Source organism: Rhinatrema bivittatum, chromosome 3, assembly GCF_901001135.1.
Source record: "Rhinatrema bivittatum chromosome 3, aRhiBiv1.1, whole genome shotgun sequence".
Classification (NCBI taxonomy): domain Eukaryota; kingdom Metazoa; phylum Chordata; class Amphibia; order Gymnophiona; family Rhinatrematidae; genus Rhinatrema; species Rhinatrema bivittatum.
Window position 1 is genome coordinate 49,508,634 of NC_042617.1, and position 17,515 is coordinate 49,526,148.

Here is a 17,515-nt window from a genome sequence, read left to right on the forward strand (position 1 = left end):
GTTTTTAGTATTATGATTATGTATTTATTTTATTTCTTGATTTTATTATTTGATGTTTGAGGAATGGTGATGATTCTGTTTTCTCATTGTTGCACTGCACAGATTGTCTGGCTTCTTGAAGTTTCGAGTTCAGTTTTTATCTGCACGATTGTTTTTCTACTTCATGGTTGCTCTATTCTGTATTTGGGAGGGTCTGTTTATGTTCTGCATTTGGCACTGAGGTGAGGCATCCTCTTAATAGGAAGTGTATTAGTATTTTAAGCTTTCGGAGGGTCAAGCCCCAAACAGCACACATCACAATAGGCAGGGATTTCTGGTCGGCATCACAGCAGTGCATGTAAATATAACGTAAGTGATATTTTTACCTCAGAATACTGTACTTAGATATTTTTCATGTAAAATATAAATGCATAACTCTTAACTGTGTGTGTGGAATGGGGCACGGGGCTGTAATGTTCGCCTGGGGCACCTAATACCCATGCACAAGCCATTGGTATGGGGGGCAGTTTTTAAAGCTTGTATCACTGAAGGGATCTGGGATTGTTTTTGGTGGGCCCAGGACAGAGAATGAATGGGGGGAAGAGCAGCATATAATTGTTCGCACAGGGCAGCAAAAAACCTAGCACCGGCCCTGCTCTACCTCCCCTAGTCACAGGCATGGCCACAGCTTTGACCTAGACTTTCTTCCAACTGCTGCCTCTCAGAACTTTCCACCTCAAATTTTCCTTTCTCAGGTCATCTGGTAACTTTCACACTAAACCACCATCTCGCCAGTCACCACCAACACCTTCAGGAATCTCCAAGCTGTCAACCTTTGCATCCTCTCCACTTCTGTTTCATCTTTCCTTTCCTCTACTACATTTTCTGAGTCAGCTGACAAAGCAGTTTCTTCTTACAACACTATACTCTGCTCTTTTTAGTCACTCTTGCCCCTCCCCTTACCCATCCTATAAGGCCCACCAAACCCCAGCCTTGGCTCACCCCTAAAGTTTGCTTCCTATGTTTCTGTGGCCACTTTGCAAAACATCTCTAGCTAAAATCCCATGCAGTCTCATATTTATTTATTTATATTATTTTGTATACCAATATTCTGTACTCAATCATACTGGACCCAGAAAACAAATCGGAAGCCGATCCAATTGGCTGTGTAGCAGTAAAGATAACGAAGATCGGAAAATGGAAAAAGCCCTTTATTAAAATTAGCCCGACTCTGGCCGAGTTTTGCTCTTTAGTCGAGAGCTGCCTCAGGGGCAACTAGAAACAAATATATAAATTGTTAAAAAATGAACACACTTAAAATGAAATAAAATTAATCAACAACATATATGGGTGTACAGACTTCAAAGATCAAACAAATCATAACATCTATGTGTGTTGATAACATAATGGTTTACAGAAATAATGCAGAAAAAGAACTCAGGACACAGTTTGTGTGCAGATGTCATTAGGTACAAATACCAGTTGTAAAAACAGATAGATTACTAGAGGATAACTTGGTGTTAAAGTGAACCGTGATTCAATTATCATGCTTAAAATATTAATAAAATGTCAGGGAGTGAAGTGTCATATAGAAGGAGGTTATGGAAAAATTATAAAAAAATCAGTATTAAATAAAGTTAGAAAATGATAATATAAAAGCAAAATAAAAATAAACATAAAAATGGGAATGCTTACTCAATGTTAGCAGGACTTATTGTATGCCTGCAGGGCCGAAGCCACAGTATTTGTGCATCCACTATAACATACAACCTATATAAAACAAACAGAAAATAGAAACAGGTCACCTTAAAAACAAGAGTAGGAAAAGAATAAAAAATGAGAATTTTTATCGTTCTCATTTTTTATTCTTTTCCTACTCTTGTTTTTAAGGTGACCTGTTTTAATTTGCTTGATTAATTTTATTTCATTTTATGTGTGTTCATTTTTTAACAATTTATATATTTGTTTCTAGTTGCCCCTGAGGCAGCTCTTGAATAAAGAGTGAAACTCGGCCAGAGTTGGGCTAATTTTAATAAAGGGCTTTTTCCATTTTCCAGTCTTCGTTATCTTTACTGCTACTCAATCATACTGGTTCACAAATATAAAAAATAAATACAAAACAAAAATTCATAATAAAACTCATATGCAATATACAAAAAAAATCTAAAATTAGGATAAAACATGCTATAAAAATTAATAGTTAAACTGAAAATATGAAAACAGATAACAAGAATAGAAATAAAAATGTAAAATAAAATAACTGATAAAACATAATTAAAATCAAATAAAAGCAGTAGTAGTCTCTCCATATGTTAATAACACAGCCTTAGAGAAAAGTCTAAAATATAAAACACTCAATCTCTTCTCCAAAAGCTTTTGTAAAGAACCAGGTCTTAAGATCTTTTTTTAAAGTTTGATAATTTAGGTTGAAGTCCCAATTCACTAGAAAGAGTTTCATAAGCCTGGGCCCGCTAGACACTGCTCGCTCTCTAACTTTAGTCAAATGGGCAGATTTTACCAATGGAATTGTTAACAAACCCTTATTCGCTGATTGTAAATTTCTCTGAGATGTGTGAATTTGTAAGGATGCATTCAACCATTCAGTATTAGCGTCATTGATAGATTTATATATAAGACAAAGCACTTTATAATCAATTCTGTATTTTATGGGTAACCAGGGTAACTCTTTTAGCGTAGGAGTAATTTGATCAAATTTCTTTTCGCCAGTTAATTCATGCTGACCTCTTTCCAGTCTGCTATTGCACTTGCCATGTAAGACTACTATGTCCATCTGACAAACTCTCTTGCCTCCAACCCTCGCCGTCTCTTTGTCACATTCACTTTCTTCACTTCACCCCCCTCCCCTTTACTCTATATGCCCAGAGTATGATTGTCTACTTCCATGATACGGATCACAGAATTAGTCTTGCATTCTCAATCCTTTCCCACTCTTCTTTTCTCTACACTTCCCCTGGCCTCTGCCACTCTCTTCTCTTTTTCAGAAGTCACAGTGGAGGAAACAGCCCATCTTCTTCCCTTCTCTAAACTCACTACTTGTTCCTTTGACCCCATTCCCACCCAGTTCCTCAGCTCCATCTCCAGAGCAGTCATCCCTTCCATCTGTCACATCCTCAATGTACCACTTTCCACTGCTATATTACTGGTGCTTTCAAACATGCTGTGATCACACCACCTCAAAAATATTCTCACTGGACCTCACTTGTTCTATCAACTATTATCCCATCTCCCTACTCTATGCACAGTCCTGCAAGTGACAATGCTATCAAAAATGGGGGGGGGAAGAGAGAGAGAGAGAGAGAGAGAGAGAGAGAGAGAGAGAGAGAGAGAGAGAGAGAGAGAGAGAGATTGACAGATTGACTTGCTGTATTGCCTTTTCCCTAGACAGGTATTTGTATCCCTATGGGAGGCTCACCTAGTAACTCGAGGTGAGGTTTAGGTATTAGTGTAGGGGGTTAGAGGCCACCTTGACATTCAACGTGAGACGTACGAACAGAACAGTGGTCTCTTGGGAAGATTTGATGGCCTTCGGAGTGAGGAAACTCACTCCAAGATGAGATTTGGACAATGTTCTCTCCACCTAGCTTGTTGTTGCCCAGGTGGTGTGTCCATCAAGCTAGGTGGAGAGAACATTGTCCAAATCTCATCTTGGAGTGAGTTTCCTCACTCCGAAGGCCATCAAATCTTCACAAGAGACCACTGTTCTGTTCTTACGTCTCACGTTGAATGTCAAGGTGGCCTCTAACCCCCTACACTAATACCTAAACCTCACCTCGAGTTACTAGGTGAGCCTCCCATAGGGATACAAATACCTGTCTAGGGAAAAGGCAATACAGCAAGTCTCTCTCTCTCTCTCTCTCTCTCTCTCTCTCTCTCTCTCTCTCTCCCCCCCCCCCCCCCCCCCAGGATACTGAAACAGGCTGTCCAGAAACATCATGAACCGTGATAAACCTTTACCGGCCTCTAGCACACAACGTACCACAAATGAAAGAGTTGTAGCTATTGGCCGTGTTAGGAGCCACGCTAACACTGCAGCTGTTTCGCGGCACACGATAACTCTTTCCTACTTTACATATGCTCTGCCTCCTGAATACAAAATTAAAAAATCGCGTTAACGGCTGTTAGCAGAATTATCTCCCGCGGTAACTCCTTGGAAAATGACCCCCATAATTTGTAATGTCATATATAGTGTCTTCTGTATGTACTAGTTAAAGATAATGTATATAGTGCTTTTTGGAGTGTATAATTTATATATAGTGTATACGGTTATCCACATTGTATAATGTTATACACAGTCCCTTTTTGAGTGTATAATTTGCAATGTTACATATTATGTTCTTTGGTTGTTTTTCCATCAGGTACTATTCCTGTTCTCTTCTTCTTTTTCCCTCTCTTCTCTTGCCCCTTCTCTCTTCCTAGCTGCACCCCTCCCCCCACTCTCGTTTTTTGTATTTTCCTCCTTCAGTTATATTGTAAACCGGCATGATGTACCCACGAATGTCGGTATTTAAAAGCTAATAAATAAATAAATAAATAAAAATAAATAAATATTATACTTCCAAACTACTAGAACATGCTGTTCACTGTTGCTGTCTTGACATTTTCTCATTTCAAGCCATTCTTGATCTACTCCACTCTGGTCTTTGTCCTCTACAATCCAAAAAAACCAGCCTTTGCCATAACTAAAACTAAAGGCCTTTACTCTGTCCTTTTCCTCCTTGATCTATCTGCTGCTTTTGATGCTGTTGATCACCACCTGTTTCTTGATACTCTGTCCTCACTTGGATTTCAGGACTCTGTTCTGACTTGGTTCTCTTCTTACCTCTCCCATCGCACTTTAGTGTTTCCTCTGGTGGATCCTCCTCTGCTGCCCTCCCACTATAAATTAATTGTGTGCATCAGGGCTCTGTCCTGGGCCCTCTTTTCTCTGTATTCTAATTCCCTTGGTCCTCTCATGGATTTCAGTGCCATCTCAATGCTGATGATTCCCAGATTTATCTCTACACCAGAAATTTCATGAAGAATCCAATCCCAGATCTCAACCTGCTTGTCTGACATTGCCGCCTGATGCACCTTAAACTCAGCATGGCCAAGATAGAGCTCCTTATCTTCTCTCCAAATCCATGATCCCTCTGCTTCCTGTCTCTGTGGCTAATACTGTAATCCTCCAAGTCGCCACTGCCCATAAATCCACTCTAAAATGCCACTTTTTTTTAGGCTGCTTTTAAATCTTAACTCCTGATTGTCCCACTTACATCCTCAATTATTAACCATTGTCTTAACAAATGTAATTCCCCAAGTATCTTGCCCAGGGATGGATTTAGGATTTTGCCACTCCTAGGCACTGTTGGTGCTGACCTCCCTCTAACCCATTCCAGAGAAAAAGATAAGATTTAAAATCAACAGAGCAGGTGGTCTAGGACGCAACTTTCTTTGTTTTGCTCTGTCTGCCCCAGATTCACCTCCACTTCTCCTATGACAGGAGGAGAGGGACTGAATTAGGGAGAGAATGGCATTTCTTTGACCTCTGCTGTGTGTTTTGGCCTTACTTCCTCCTCTTGTTTCCTGCACAGAACAGGAAGAGAGGGGCTGGAATAGGGAATAGAACAGGTTTGGGGGTTTTTTCGTCTCTTCCAGCCTCACCCCACCTCTCCTATTCTCTGCCCTGGGAGGGGAGGGGCTGGAGCAGGAAGACGGCCATTCTCTGCTGAGTGAGATTCAGCACAACTGGAAGGCAGCAAATCTTCAGCTGACCTGCTGCCCCCCCCCCCCCCCCCCCCCCCGATTATTGCCCTCCTAGGCACAGGCCTAGGGTGCCTATTGGCAAATCCAGGCCTGCTCTTGCCCTGAATGCTTGATTAGATTGTAAGCGCTACCGAGCAGGGACTGTCTCGTATGGTTTTTTGGTACAGCACTGCAAGTGTGGAGTAGCACCTTAGAAGCTTAGGTCTTTGTGTCTTTCCCATGCAAGCTTGAATTCTGCTGCTGTTTTGGCTCCCATCAGCTCCACTGGAAGTCACTTCCAGGTGTCCACCATTGCCTTGCTGATAAAATATTTTCTCGCATTCCTGTTCCCTCCCTTCAGCTTATTCCTTAGTCCTTGTGCTTTTCCTTTTATAGAAAATGCTATCTTCTAATTATAAACATTTACATATCAAGCAAGCTTCAATAACGTATCATACCTCACCTTTCTTCTAAAGAATACTTCTTCAGCTCCTTTAGTCTCAAAAAAGAGCTACTTTGAAACAGACCACAGAGGGCTAAAGTCACCAGATATTTTGTATGCACTGATTTTGGTCCTCTCTGCCTATAGACTTCACCTGCACACTTTCGAAAATCAAAAGTATGCGGTTAATCCTTTCCCCACGCCAACTCTGCCTTCTGGAGTGCAGGTAAAAGTATGTTTAAAATCAGGTTTCGCATGTTTTAGTGGCAGAAACCCTCCTCTCCCCAGGGAATTTATAAAGAACGATTTACATGCAAAAAAACAGAGCTTAGATGCATAAAGTGCTTTGATAACCAAGACCGATGTGGGCAATTTGAAAAAGCCAGCCACAGAAATAGCAGGTGCAAGGAACACAGCCACTTTTAGGTCACATGCGTTACACTCGCTAGTTTTCAGAGGGAAAGGACCTTTTTTAATTTGCCTTTTACATGCAGTAAAAGTACCTGTTGCCTTGCAACAACTCAGGGTATTCAAAATGTCCCTCCCTGCATACAGACTATAGTGCAGACCATGCACATTGCAGTGCTCCTCCCTTTGAACTGCCTCTGCCTTCTCAATGTAACTTCTGTAGACGCTGTCTCACAGGACTCAGTATGAGGTCACACTAGAGACTTGTACAGAAGTAACAGTACTTCCTTCTTTTGGTTGTGCCTGTTAATTTTCAGACAAGCACTGTTGACCTTTTTCTGAATATTCACATTCAAAATTCTGAACTTTGAATAAACGTTGAGAATTATTTGGCACTAGCCTGATAAATGAACAGATTTTGGGAAGTGACAGGAAAGCAGCACTGTTCTAGTCTGCTCTTTCATTAATATTAACACTATTTTTGCAATCCGCCGAATTAAGAGAGAAAAATCAACATTTGCCCGAAGCTATTCCAAAGAAAACTGTAGCATGTGAAGCTGGGAATGAATTAGAGATTATGAGAATGTTATCATGTCTCCAAGGAGAATACCTACTCTTCCGAAGAATTCCTTCTTGTTTGCAGATGAATACTATAAATGTATGGTCTCTTTCATTTTTGCTCTTCGCTTTGTAAAGATTCTATGAAGCGAATGAGTGGGGGCTACTGTTTTCCACTGCATGCATCATTGTCAGCGGAGCGGCAGGCTCACTTAAATCCTGGGAGCCTTTCGTTATAATTATTTACAAAGATAACAATGTGTACATAGCCCTGACAGCTAAGAATGAAAAACTGAAATGAAAAGAGAAATTTAACAGAATTTCCTGTTTCATTTTTTCAAATGAAAAGAAAAAAAGAAACAAAATGTTCTTTCATTTCATTTTCAGGAAGCCCATCCCCTCCCCCCAGGAAAAAAAAAACCACATTACCAGTGCTGAAAAAAAAAATTAAACAGAAATCATCCCCCCAGACCTTTCCTCTCCTTCTCCCACCCCACGCAGAGCCCCCTACTCCATCCATGAGTCAGCCAAAATCCAAATGGGTTAAGAACTATGCCCAGGCACTCCTGTCCTGATGGGTCTCTTCTTAAAAATGACGCTGGCTGGTCAGTGCCACTTTTAAGAAAGGATTCCTCCTGCCCCATTTGAAATTTTATAGACCCACAGATGGGGTGGGGGTGGGGGAGGGAAGGTGTGGCTTAAATCTTTATGCTTTTTTGTAGTACCAGATGTTTTTCTGCAGGGGAGGGGGAGAGGTTGAAGGGCTCAGGCTCCTGTACTTTTTTTTATATATTTGGTTTGGTTTATTTCATTTCAAATTAAAAAAAAAAAAAAATAAGATAAAGCAAACAAAATGAAAAAAATAAAACCACATGGGCTCATGGACATTTCACACCTGAAACTCTGTCCAGTAATTGATGATGACTTGAGGTGTGAATATTTTGATCTGATAAAACATTAGCAAGTTTGAATGTTAATGGATTAGGAAACCCCATCAACCAAGCAAAGGGGCTTCAAGCCCTCAGGAGAGCTAAGGTAGACATTGCTTGCTTGCAGGAGACTCACCTGAACACTGTAGAAAGCAAAAGAATTGTACTGTGATTGGAAGGGACACGTATATTCCCCCCCCGCAAAAGGAAAGAAAGCTGGGGTGGCAATACTATTTCATAAGAATGTCAACTTCCAACTCACAGCGGCGATAACAGACCCTGAAGGCAGATACTCCATAATTACGGTAAAAGCAAGTGGGAAAGAAATTACGCTTTGCACTCTATACAGGCCCAACTCTCCAAATCCAACATTTTTTTACACTATACTGCACAGGCAGGGGTGGCTTCTCATAGCAGGGGATTTCAATACAATATTAGATCCATATCTGGACAAGTCTTCAGCGACTACTCAAAACTCAATAAATACACCCCCTACATGTTTAGCCAAATTTTGTAAAAGTTTACAACTCCTAGAAGTATGGCACACTCTGCACCCTGAGGAACGGGATTACACCCACATTTCTAAGGCCCATAATACCCTCTCCCGCATTGATTACATATTAGGAGGCCAAAATGTTTTTCCATTCATCAGAGAGGCTAGTATAGGACATGCCAGTGTTTCGGACCATGCACTCATATGGGTGGATATAAATATAGGAGAGCAGGAACCACAAATGCGTTGGTGGAGATTTCTGTCTTATATGAAAAAATGATCTAGAATTCCAAAAGTGTCTCCAATCAAAATGGCTTCTTTTCAGAGAATCCAATGCGCCACACACGGAAAACCCAAGCCTGTTCTGGGAATCAAGCAAGGCTGTCCTAAGAGGGGAAATAGTCTCTTATTTACGACAAAGAAATAAAAAGTTAAATGCCAAGATATTACAATCGGAGAATGAATTGGTAAAGGCCAAGCGCTATCTGAAACAGACATAAAATACTATCTGCGGAATATTTCCAGAATATCTGAAAATTCAAATTGAAGGGAACTGCTTTTTAAACTCGTTTGGCAACTTTATTATTCTAAAACGAAAGCTTTTCAGATGAAGATTTGTCAATCTTCGCGCTGCAGAAAATGTGAGCTCTCTGAAGGGGATTATCTCCACTGTTTTTGGTCATGCCCAAAGATCCATGCATTCTGGTCAAAAATATTATTTTTATATTCAGCATTATTTGCTCAAGGCATTCCAGATGACCCAAGAATATGGTTGTTTGGGAGGTATCCTGGCAAGCAGACGAGGTTCCAAAAAGCCCCAAAAATGTTCCTAGATAAATCTGCATTAATGGCAAAACAGACTATATCATCAGTTTGGCTTTATGCAGAGGTTCCTGAGTTTCAACACTGGAATAATAAAATGATTCGATTAGCTACCTTTGATTTCATGACAACTAGGATGGCTGCTGGGCTTAAATGGGGGGGGGGGGGGGGGGGGAATAAAAAATATATGGGACCTGTTCCTAAAGCATCAGACCAGAGAGATTCGAGAGAGATTCATGGCCTTGAGTACATATGAGCATAAATAGTATTAATCTGCCTTAATCTGTTCTAAAATAGCTGATGAGATCTGGAGAGGAAATACAGAGCTGGCAATGCACTCTGGAAGGAAGGGAGGGGGAGTGGCGGGGGATGGGAATAGTTGGGGGATAAATAACAAAATGCTTGAGTACATGTAATGCCCATGTGCTTTCCTGGGGGAGGGCTCTGACTCGGCCGTCGCTCCTGCTCAGCCCTCGGTGCTGCTCGCTGCAGAGGGAGCTGTCCTGCTCCCCCTTCACGGCGTCCAGTGGTGTCTCTCCTCCGCGGGGGAAAATCAAAGATGGCCACCGCCATCCTTAGGTGCAAGGCCACGCCTCCTTTACTGATTTATAGGGACCTGAGCCCTTTAACCAGCTCCACCTGTTCTTGATCAGCCTGAGCAGGGGAAGTATAAAGGGAAGCTTCCTCTGCTCATTCAGTGACTTGGCAACGTCCTCCAGCGCTGTCTAGTCTGCTTGCTTCGGTGAGTTCCTTGAGCTTTGGATCTTGTTCCTGTTTCCTCTTGGTGTTCCTGGTTCCTGACTTCGGATTGGCTTACGGTGATTCTCTGGTGTGCGACTTCGGATTGGCAAGCGGTGATTCTCTGGTGTGTGACTTCGGACTGGCAAGTGGTGATCCCTCGGTGTGTGACCCCGGACTGTGAGTGACGACCCTCTGGCACTCAACCTAGGACTCCTTCTAGACTACCATCTCCAACGGCCTGCCTAAGTCCCAGCAGCCCGAGTCCCTACGGGCTCCTCCCGGGGGGACCGCGGCCTTCCAGGGCGAAGCTCCAGTCAGCCCTTGCACCGATACCTTGACCTCTCAAAGGCCAGCTAAGCCCCAGCGGTCTGGGTCCTTATGGGCTCCTCCTGGGGGGACCACAGACTTCCAGTGGTGAAGACACAGCTCCTCTTCTCGTCTCTTCATCCGCCTCCGCAGTCGCCTCAGTCTCCAGTGCCGAGGGTCAGCTGGTCCCGTCTTCCGCTTTGCCTCGCCACCAGACGAGAGAACCTACGGATCTTCCGAAAGGTATACCATCCTCCCGTCGGCCAAGGGTCCACAAGCCTGAGCATAGCACATTGCTCACTGCATCGATTGCTTACCATTTGTACCACTCATGTGTACCTAAGCTTTAATAAAAAGAAATTAAAAAAAAAAAGTACAAATGTTTACTATTTGAAAGAAACTGATATTAAAAACAATATATAACTCTTTAAAAAACTGCATTAAATTGTGCCATGATGCTTAGTCTTGAATAATAAAATATTCATGTAAAGCACAATTCTGCAAAATTCAGAAGTATCTTAAAAAATCATGAAGAATATACAGTACAAATGTAAACAGAGTTTCACCGCTCAGCTGGAGAGGTGCTGCATATTGCAAGAAGTATGTAATTCGGTTTTATGCAGCCTATAAGACCAGTCCCTGCTCTTCATCGTTATCAGCCAGGACCCAGTTTTCTCACGTTTCTCTTCTTGCAATTTCACCAAAGGAAAATGGCATTTTTGCATTTGCCCACTTTACATTTTGCGGTTTACCGATACTTGAAAAGCCTTCCTGGCTCTGATCTACAACTCCAACCACCACCTCTTCTGCGTCAGGGGCCTTGTGCTGTCACCAACGCCCTCTCTCCTGAGCCTCCTGCTGCTGCCTCCACCTTCCTTCCGCCTGACCTGTCATTGCGCAACTCTGCCACATCCTTTTTCCCTCCTGTGCCCTGACCTGCTGCTGTCATGTCTCCTCCCTCTGGCCCCAATTGCTCATGCAGCTGCCTCCTCCTCCTCCATCCCCGACCTGCAGCCAGTAATTTCTCCATTCTGTCAGGGGCTGATAATTTTGCACTTTTCCTGATTCATTGCACTTGTTATAAAACTCCTTGACTGTTGGACTTATTGTATTCACCTCCCCTTTCCCAGGATGACATCCTGCCCATCTGAGGTGCAAAGAACTCAGCAATCATGCCTCGGCTGCTGATGATACCATATAATTAAGGGCATTACATTAAAAGTTACTGACTGTACTTACAAAAAAATTCTGACTTTTTAAAAATTTCTGCCTGAAGTTCAGACATGCAAGTTATGGTAAAACAAACATATATACACAACTGCCCTTTCAAACTGAAAATTACCCTTGCCACCCTTACAAGCTCCACAAAGAACCCCAAATGAAGAAAATACAGCTATCAGTAAAATGAAAGATCAACAAAAAAGTCCTAGGCAGCACATATGAGACTAGGTTTCAAGATCTATATAACAAAGATAAAAAGGAAAAACACACAGAAAAATGTTGCGTGGGGCAAACCCAAGAGGAGAGATTTCCCCCTGGTGGTCTCATAATTTTTCTGCGCTGTGCGGACCAGAGTTCTAAGGGAATCCCCCCTTTGCCTCTTCAACCAGACCTCTGAGAGGGATCCCCATCACTCCTCTATCAGCCGCAAGTAAATAATCTAAAATGTAGCTGCCATTGAAATGAGGTTGACGCTTCTGATCTATGTACAGTTTGTCTGCTCCTTTATTCCAGAAAGGCAGATTTTCCACAATGGCTGTCTCCAAATGCAATACAGTCACTACTTGAATAAGAAGCCTTTCCCTTTCTCCAACAATATATATTGACTTCCTACCCAGTGTATTTCCTCTGTCCACCAATCACATGCTCTAGCATTTTCACTCTTTTCCCAAGAGAGCATTAATACTGGGTGCCTTGGGATATGACTTCCCACATGAAGTTTGCCTATTGCTCCCTAAACTAGACAGATCAGTTTGTTGAGCTCAGTTCAAAGAAACCTGGTGGCCTCTGAATTCTTCAGGCGTTCTCAACTCCTGCACTTTTCTGGAGGCAGAACTCATCTGGCCTCGGTTCACAGATTGCTTTCTCTCTCTGGACCCAGCTCCGTTCCTAGGAAAGATCTGAGAAGACCTTTCTAGCTCCTATTACTCCTCGCATCTGAACTCTCTATATTCCAAAGGGGTCACTGCATATCCTCGACTGTAGTGAGGTGCATAGATATTATGCACCACTCCCTGGCCCATAGACATAAAAGGGGAGAAAATCTTTAATATACAGGCCTCAGTGTTGCACTTTAGTAAAGCAACAGAGAGTGTATAAATAACTGATCTTATTTTCCAGCTTTAAAAACCTCTCTCTTTATTGTCAGAAGCTGAAGAAAAAAAATCACATGTTCTAAACACATTCATAGGGGTTTGATACATTGTCTTTTTACAGGACATGCTGTAAAGCAAGAATAAAGGATTATTAAAATTGATAGCTCTACCTTGAGCATCATATGTTACCCCATGTGTGGAGTGGTTCCAGAACTGTAAGGTGAGGATGCAAAATTGTGGGTGATTAAAACAAGGTGTAGGAAACATTTCTTATACAGTTATATATAAAGAATTCCAAGCCAATTTGCAGCACCAGAACTGTAGATAAACATTACATACTAAAGTTATTTTATTTTGAAATGAGATCTCATGCTTGTTATGGATTTAGATTTGGAATCTCTAGAGGCTGATGATATAGCTGATCAGTTTGAAAATAAAATATTAGAAATCCATAAAGTTTCCCAACACTTATACCTGAGTTTTATCAACCCATGGAATTAGCAGAATGTTCTGTGCACAGAGAGGACCAAACAAATCTTAACTCTTGGACTGTAAATCTCAGCAGATTGGAGAAGTAGCCTAGTGGTTAGAGCAGTGCAAACTAGGGTACAAATCCCACTGCTGCTCATTGTGACCTTGGGCAAGTGACTTCATTCTCTGTTGCATCAGGCACAAACAAATTGTGAGCCAAGGACCAGGGAAATCCAAGCACCTGAAAAGTGGAATATAAATAAATGCACATGGCCACAAGCAGATCTACACTAGTATTTTGGAACCCGAGCGTATATAATACATATCTCTACCCCACAAAACATGCGTATGTAGGCTTAAGCACAAATACATAAGAACACAAGATATGCCATAGTGGGTCAGACCAAGGGTCTATACACAAGATATGCCATACTGGGTCAGACCAAGGGTCTATCAAGCCCAGCATTCTATGTCCAGCAATGGCCAATCCAAGTCACAAATACCTGGCAAGTACCAAAACATTAAATAGATCTCAAGCTACTATTCCTTATTAATTAAGAGCAGTTTATGGACTTCTCCTCTAGGAACTTACACAAACCTTTTTTAAACCCAGTTATAATAACTGTCAAACCACATCCTCTGGCAGTGAATTCCAGAGATTAACTGCGATGAGTGAAAAAGAATTTTCTCTGATTTATTTTAAATGAGCTACTTGCTAACTTCATGGAGTTCCCCCTAGTCTTTCTATTATCTGAGAGAGTAAATAACCGATTTACATTAACCTGTTCAAGTCCTTCCATGATTTTGTAGACTTCTGTCATATCCCCCCCTCAGTCGTCTCTTCTCCAAACTAAACAGCCCTAACCTCTTTAGCCTTTCCTCATAGAGGAATGGTTCCATGCCCCTTATTTTGGCTACCCTTCTCTGCACGTTTTCTAGTGCAGCTATATCTTTTTAGAGATGCAGTGACCAGAATTGTGGTGGTCTCACCACAAAGTGATACAAAGGCATTATGATATCCACTCTTTTATTTGCTATTCCCTTCCTAATAATTCCTAATTTTCTTTTTTTGACTACCACAGCATACAGAGCTGACAATTTCAATGTATGATCCACTATTTTATTTTATTTATTTATTCATTCTTATAGACCACTCACGCAGAGAAACCCTGATCTGTGGAGTGTACACAATATCAAAATCTGACAATAAAATAAATCTTTCATAAAACACATTGCAGAATTTTCACATACAAAAAAACCCATCAATGACACTATGACACTTAGATCTCTTTCCTGGGTGGTAACTCCTAAGATGGATCCTAACATCGTGTAACTACAGCAAAAGTTATTTTTCCCTATAAGCATCACTTTGCACTTGACCACATTATATTTCTTCTGCTAGTTGGAAGCCCAGTCTTCCAGTCTCACAAGGATCTCCTGTAATTTATCACAATCCACTTGAAATTTAACAACTCTGCATTATTTTGTGTCATCTGCAAATTTGATCACCTCACTCATACCCCTCTAGAAATGAATATATTATTCCAGATCATTTATGAATATATTATTGTATATTTACCCCTTACTGTGCAAAGGGTAAAAATAGCATGTCGAAAACGCGCGGCCAAATGTGGGCTAACAATGCGTTACTGTATCGGCCCGATGGAGAGCATGTAAAGAATCAGTGGTGGAATCTATCACCCCCAGTGGGTTAAATCTTTGAGCTTTGGAAATAGATCATTCAGTGAGCACTGCCTGCGGGTGGTTATAGCTGTAGCTAGAAATAAGGTGAAGATAATTAATTCCTACTACAGGTTACAGAGGGTGGTGGCAGTGAGATTTGTTTCCCAAGAACCAAACCCGGTGTTAGAAAGAGACATTGCTGAGCTTTAATACAGAAGCCTGGCAGAAGAGAGGCTGCTTTACTGAACTTCCGAGCAGTAACCCTGTTGGAAGGAATAGAGTGACTCAGAATCATTGCAGAGAGAGAATCGAGAACCAGTGGAATAATCCTGAATCAGTAGATTCCCAAGTGGAACAAGCAGCAGTTTGGGACAAAAATTAAGAGAGATGCAAATAACTACAGTACTTGAATATAACTTGCCTTGAGTTAGCAATAAAAAGACAGCATGACAAATCTAAACAAGGCATAAATAAAACGCTGCACTTTACAGTCTGTATTTTTTTCCTGGAAAATGATGTTTCAGATATAGAGCTTGAGTCATCACATTTATTAACAACTGAAAGTGCATAGCAAAAGCCCAGGTTTCAGTATCAAGGCACACAGGAAAATTATGAAAACTTACCAAAGTTATGACTTAAATCAACACATACATAACTAACTGATGTCAAGGTCTCAGTTACTCTAGAAGCTTTACTGCTCATTCTTGTTCGGTTCAGCCAGTAGACATAATTCCTATTATCTTAGCAAGTTTTTCTATTTGTACTTCACTATACGTTCTTATGTACTATGCAAAGGGGTTTTCACTTTAGATGAAATGTACTACAGGGTTTTCCCCATTTTGTGTCTGTTGGAAATATGCTGAACACATCTGGCCCTGTTTTTGATCAAAGGGAGATCCTCTTTTCCATTGGTGCACTATTGTTTTTCAGAGACAGGTTTGTGACCACTGGCATTGATAATAAAAGTATTGAGGAATACTGGTCTATTCACAGTTTCTATTACTATACTCACACTTGGCTTATTGAAAAGTACTTAGGCTCTCTGCTAGGCACAAAGCAAATAAATAATTGCCCTGATTTAGTCTGTCTCACTGAGAAATAAAAAGCTAACATTTTGTGCAACATAGCATGTTCATAAAATGATTTAAGATATAAATGTTTCATTTATAAGATTGTATATTCTTTATTTCACCATCATGCAATAAGCATATAAACCACCCTAAATGTCTATCTTTTTATTATTAGGCAAAGATGAAGAAAATGTTCAGAGAGTTGATGGACGAACTTAACAGCAGCAAGAAATTAGCGTTTTCCATCAGCTATGCTGGAATTCAGCAGAGTGATACAGATTCATTTTTAGCATTTTAGAGTTCTCTGAATTGATGCTACAATCAGCTTTCATCTTCTTATCACTCAGGAGGCAGAGTTAACAATGAAGAAAACTTTAGTGAGAAAGTCAAGGCAATTCTTCGTGATGCACTTTCTATGCAAGAATGCAGGACAGTTGTACTTAATTGTCAACTTAATATCCTACAAGTGTAGCTACATTCAACAGTTTAATGTGGAAATATCTGTCCTTTTAAGCTGGTCAGGGGACTGTTAGAAAAACAGCAAGCATAAATTTGATTTTAAAATTTACACGTTAAAGTTTCATATGGTGCTTGACACAAAATTTTGCCCACACAAAGAGCTGGTGGAATGTAATCACGTGCTTCTGACACGCAGACTTCGTAGGCAATTTTCAAAGGAAAACTACCTGCACAGTCTCAGTTTGAAAATTAACCACAAGGTCCATGGATCAAAAATATCCATGGACTTTGTAGCTAGGCAGGCTATTCAAAATTGCCCGCATTATGTGGTGGAATTGGCTCAGCCTCTAGTCACATAAAACCACCAAAGTATATTAAGTCAAAAATCACAAATCAGTTTATGCTAATTAATAAACTATTTTAGAAAATTTCACTGGAAGTAAAAAAAAAAAAAGTGACTAAGGTTTCTCTTTTGTATTCTGATTTTTATTTGATGCTACTGTTTAAACCTTTTGAAAGTGCATTCTTACTTAGCTACTCCAGCTTATAAAGTATTATAAATCAGGGCATTATTACACAGATCCTTAATGAAACAATGTGCAGGCATCACCCTTATACAATGCAGCAATGGGAAAACAGGGGAACAAATATGATAAGTTTACGGTCAAGAAAGAATGTTATTCCTTGCACCCAGAAGTAAGTTTTCTGTATTTCTTTTCCCTGGATTTTTTTTTTTTTAGAACACTTTTCATTATCTGATCATTCTTATTTGGGTGTGGGCCTGCCATGCTTCCTATCTGTGTGTGGTGGTGGTGGTCAAAAAAGTAAACAGAATGTTAGGAATAATTAGAAAAGGCATGGAGAATAAAGCAGAGTTGCTTACCTGTAACAGGTGTTCCTCCCAGGACAGCAGAATGTTATTCCTCACATATGGGTGACATCATCAGATGGAACCCGGTCACGGAACTTTTTTGTCAAAGTTTCTAGAACTTTGACTGGCACACTGAGGAAGCCCAGCATGCCACTAATGTTGTAGCCACCAGGGGCCCCCCTTCAGTCTCGTTTGTATGAAAAGTACAAGCGAAAAATAAAAATAT

The 17,515-nt window shown here is 40.8% G+C and overlaps 1 protein-coding gene across 1 annotated transcript in view; it reads left to right on the forward strand.

Moving 5' to 3' along the window:
* LOC115086828 (spermatogenesis-associated protein 7-like) overlaps positions 1 to 17,269 on the forward strand; it is a 276,148-nt gene extending 258,879 nt beyond the window's left edge. The window contains exon 11 of the mRNA XM_029593202.1: positions 16,135 to 17,269. Coding sequence (XP_029449062.1) covers positions 16,135 to 16,257 — 123 coding nt within the window. The 3' untranslated portion in view covers positions 16,258 to 17,269. The remainder of the gene's footprint in view (positions 1 to 16,134) is intronic.
* Positions 17,270 to 17,515: the final 246 nt, after the last annotated feature.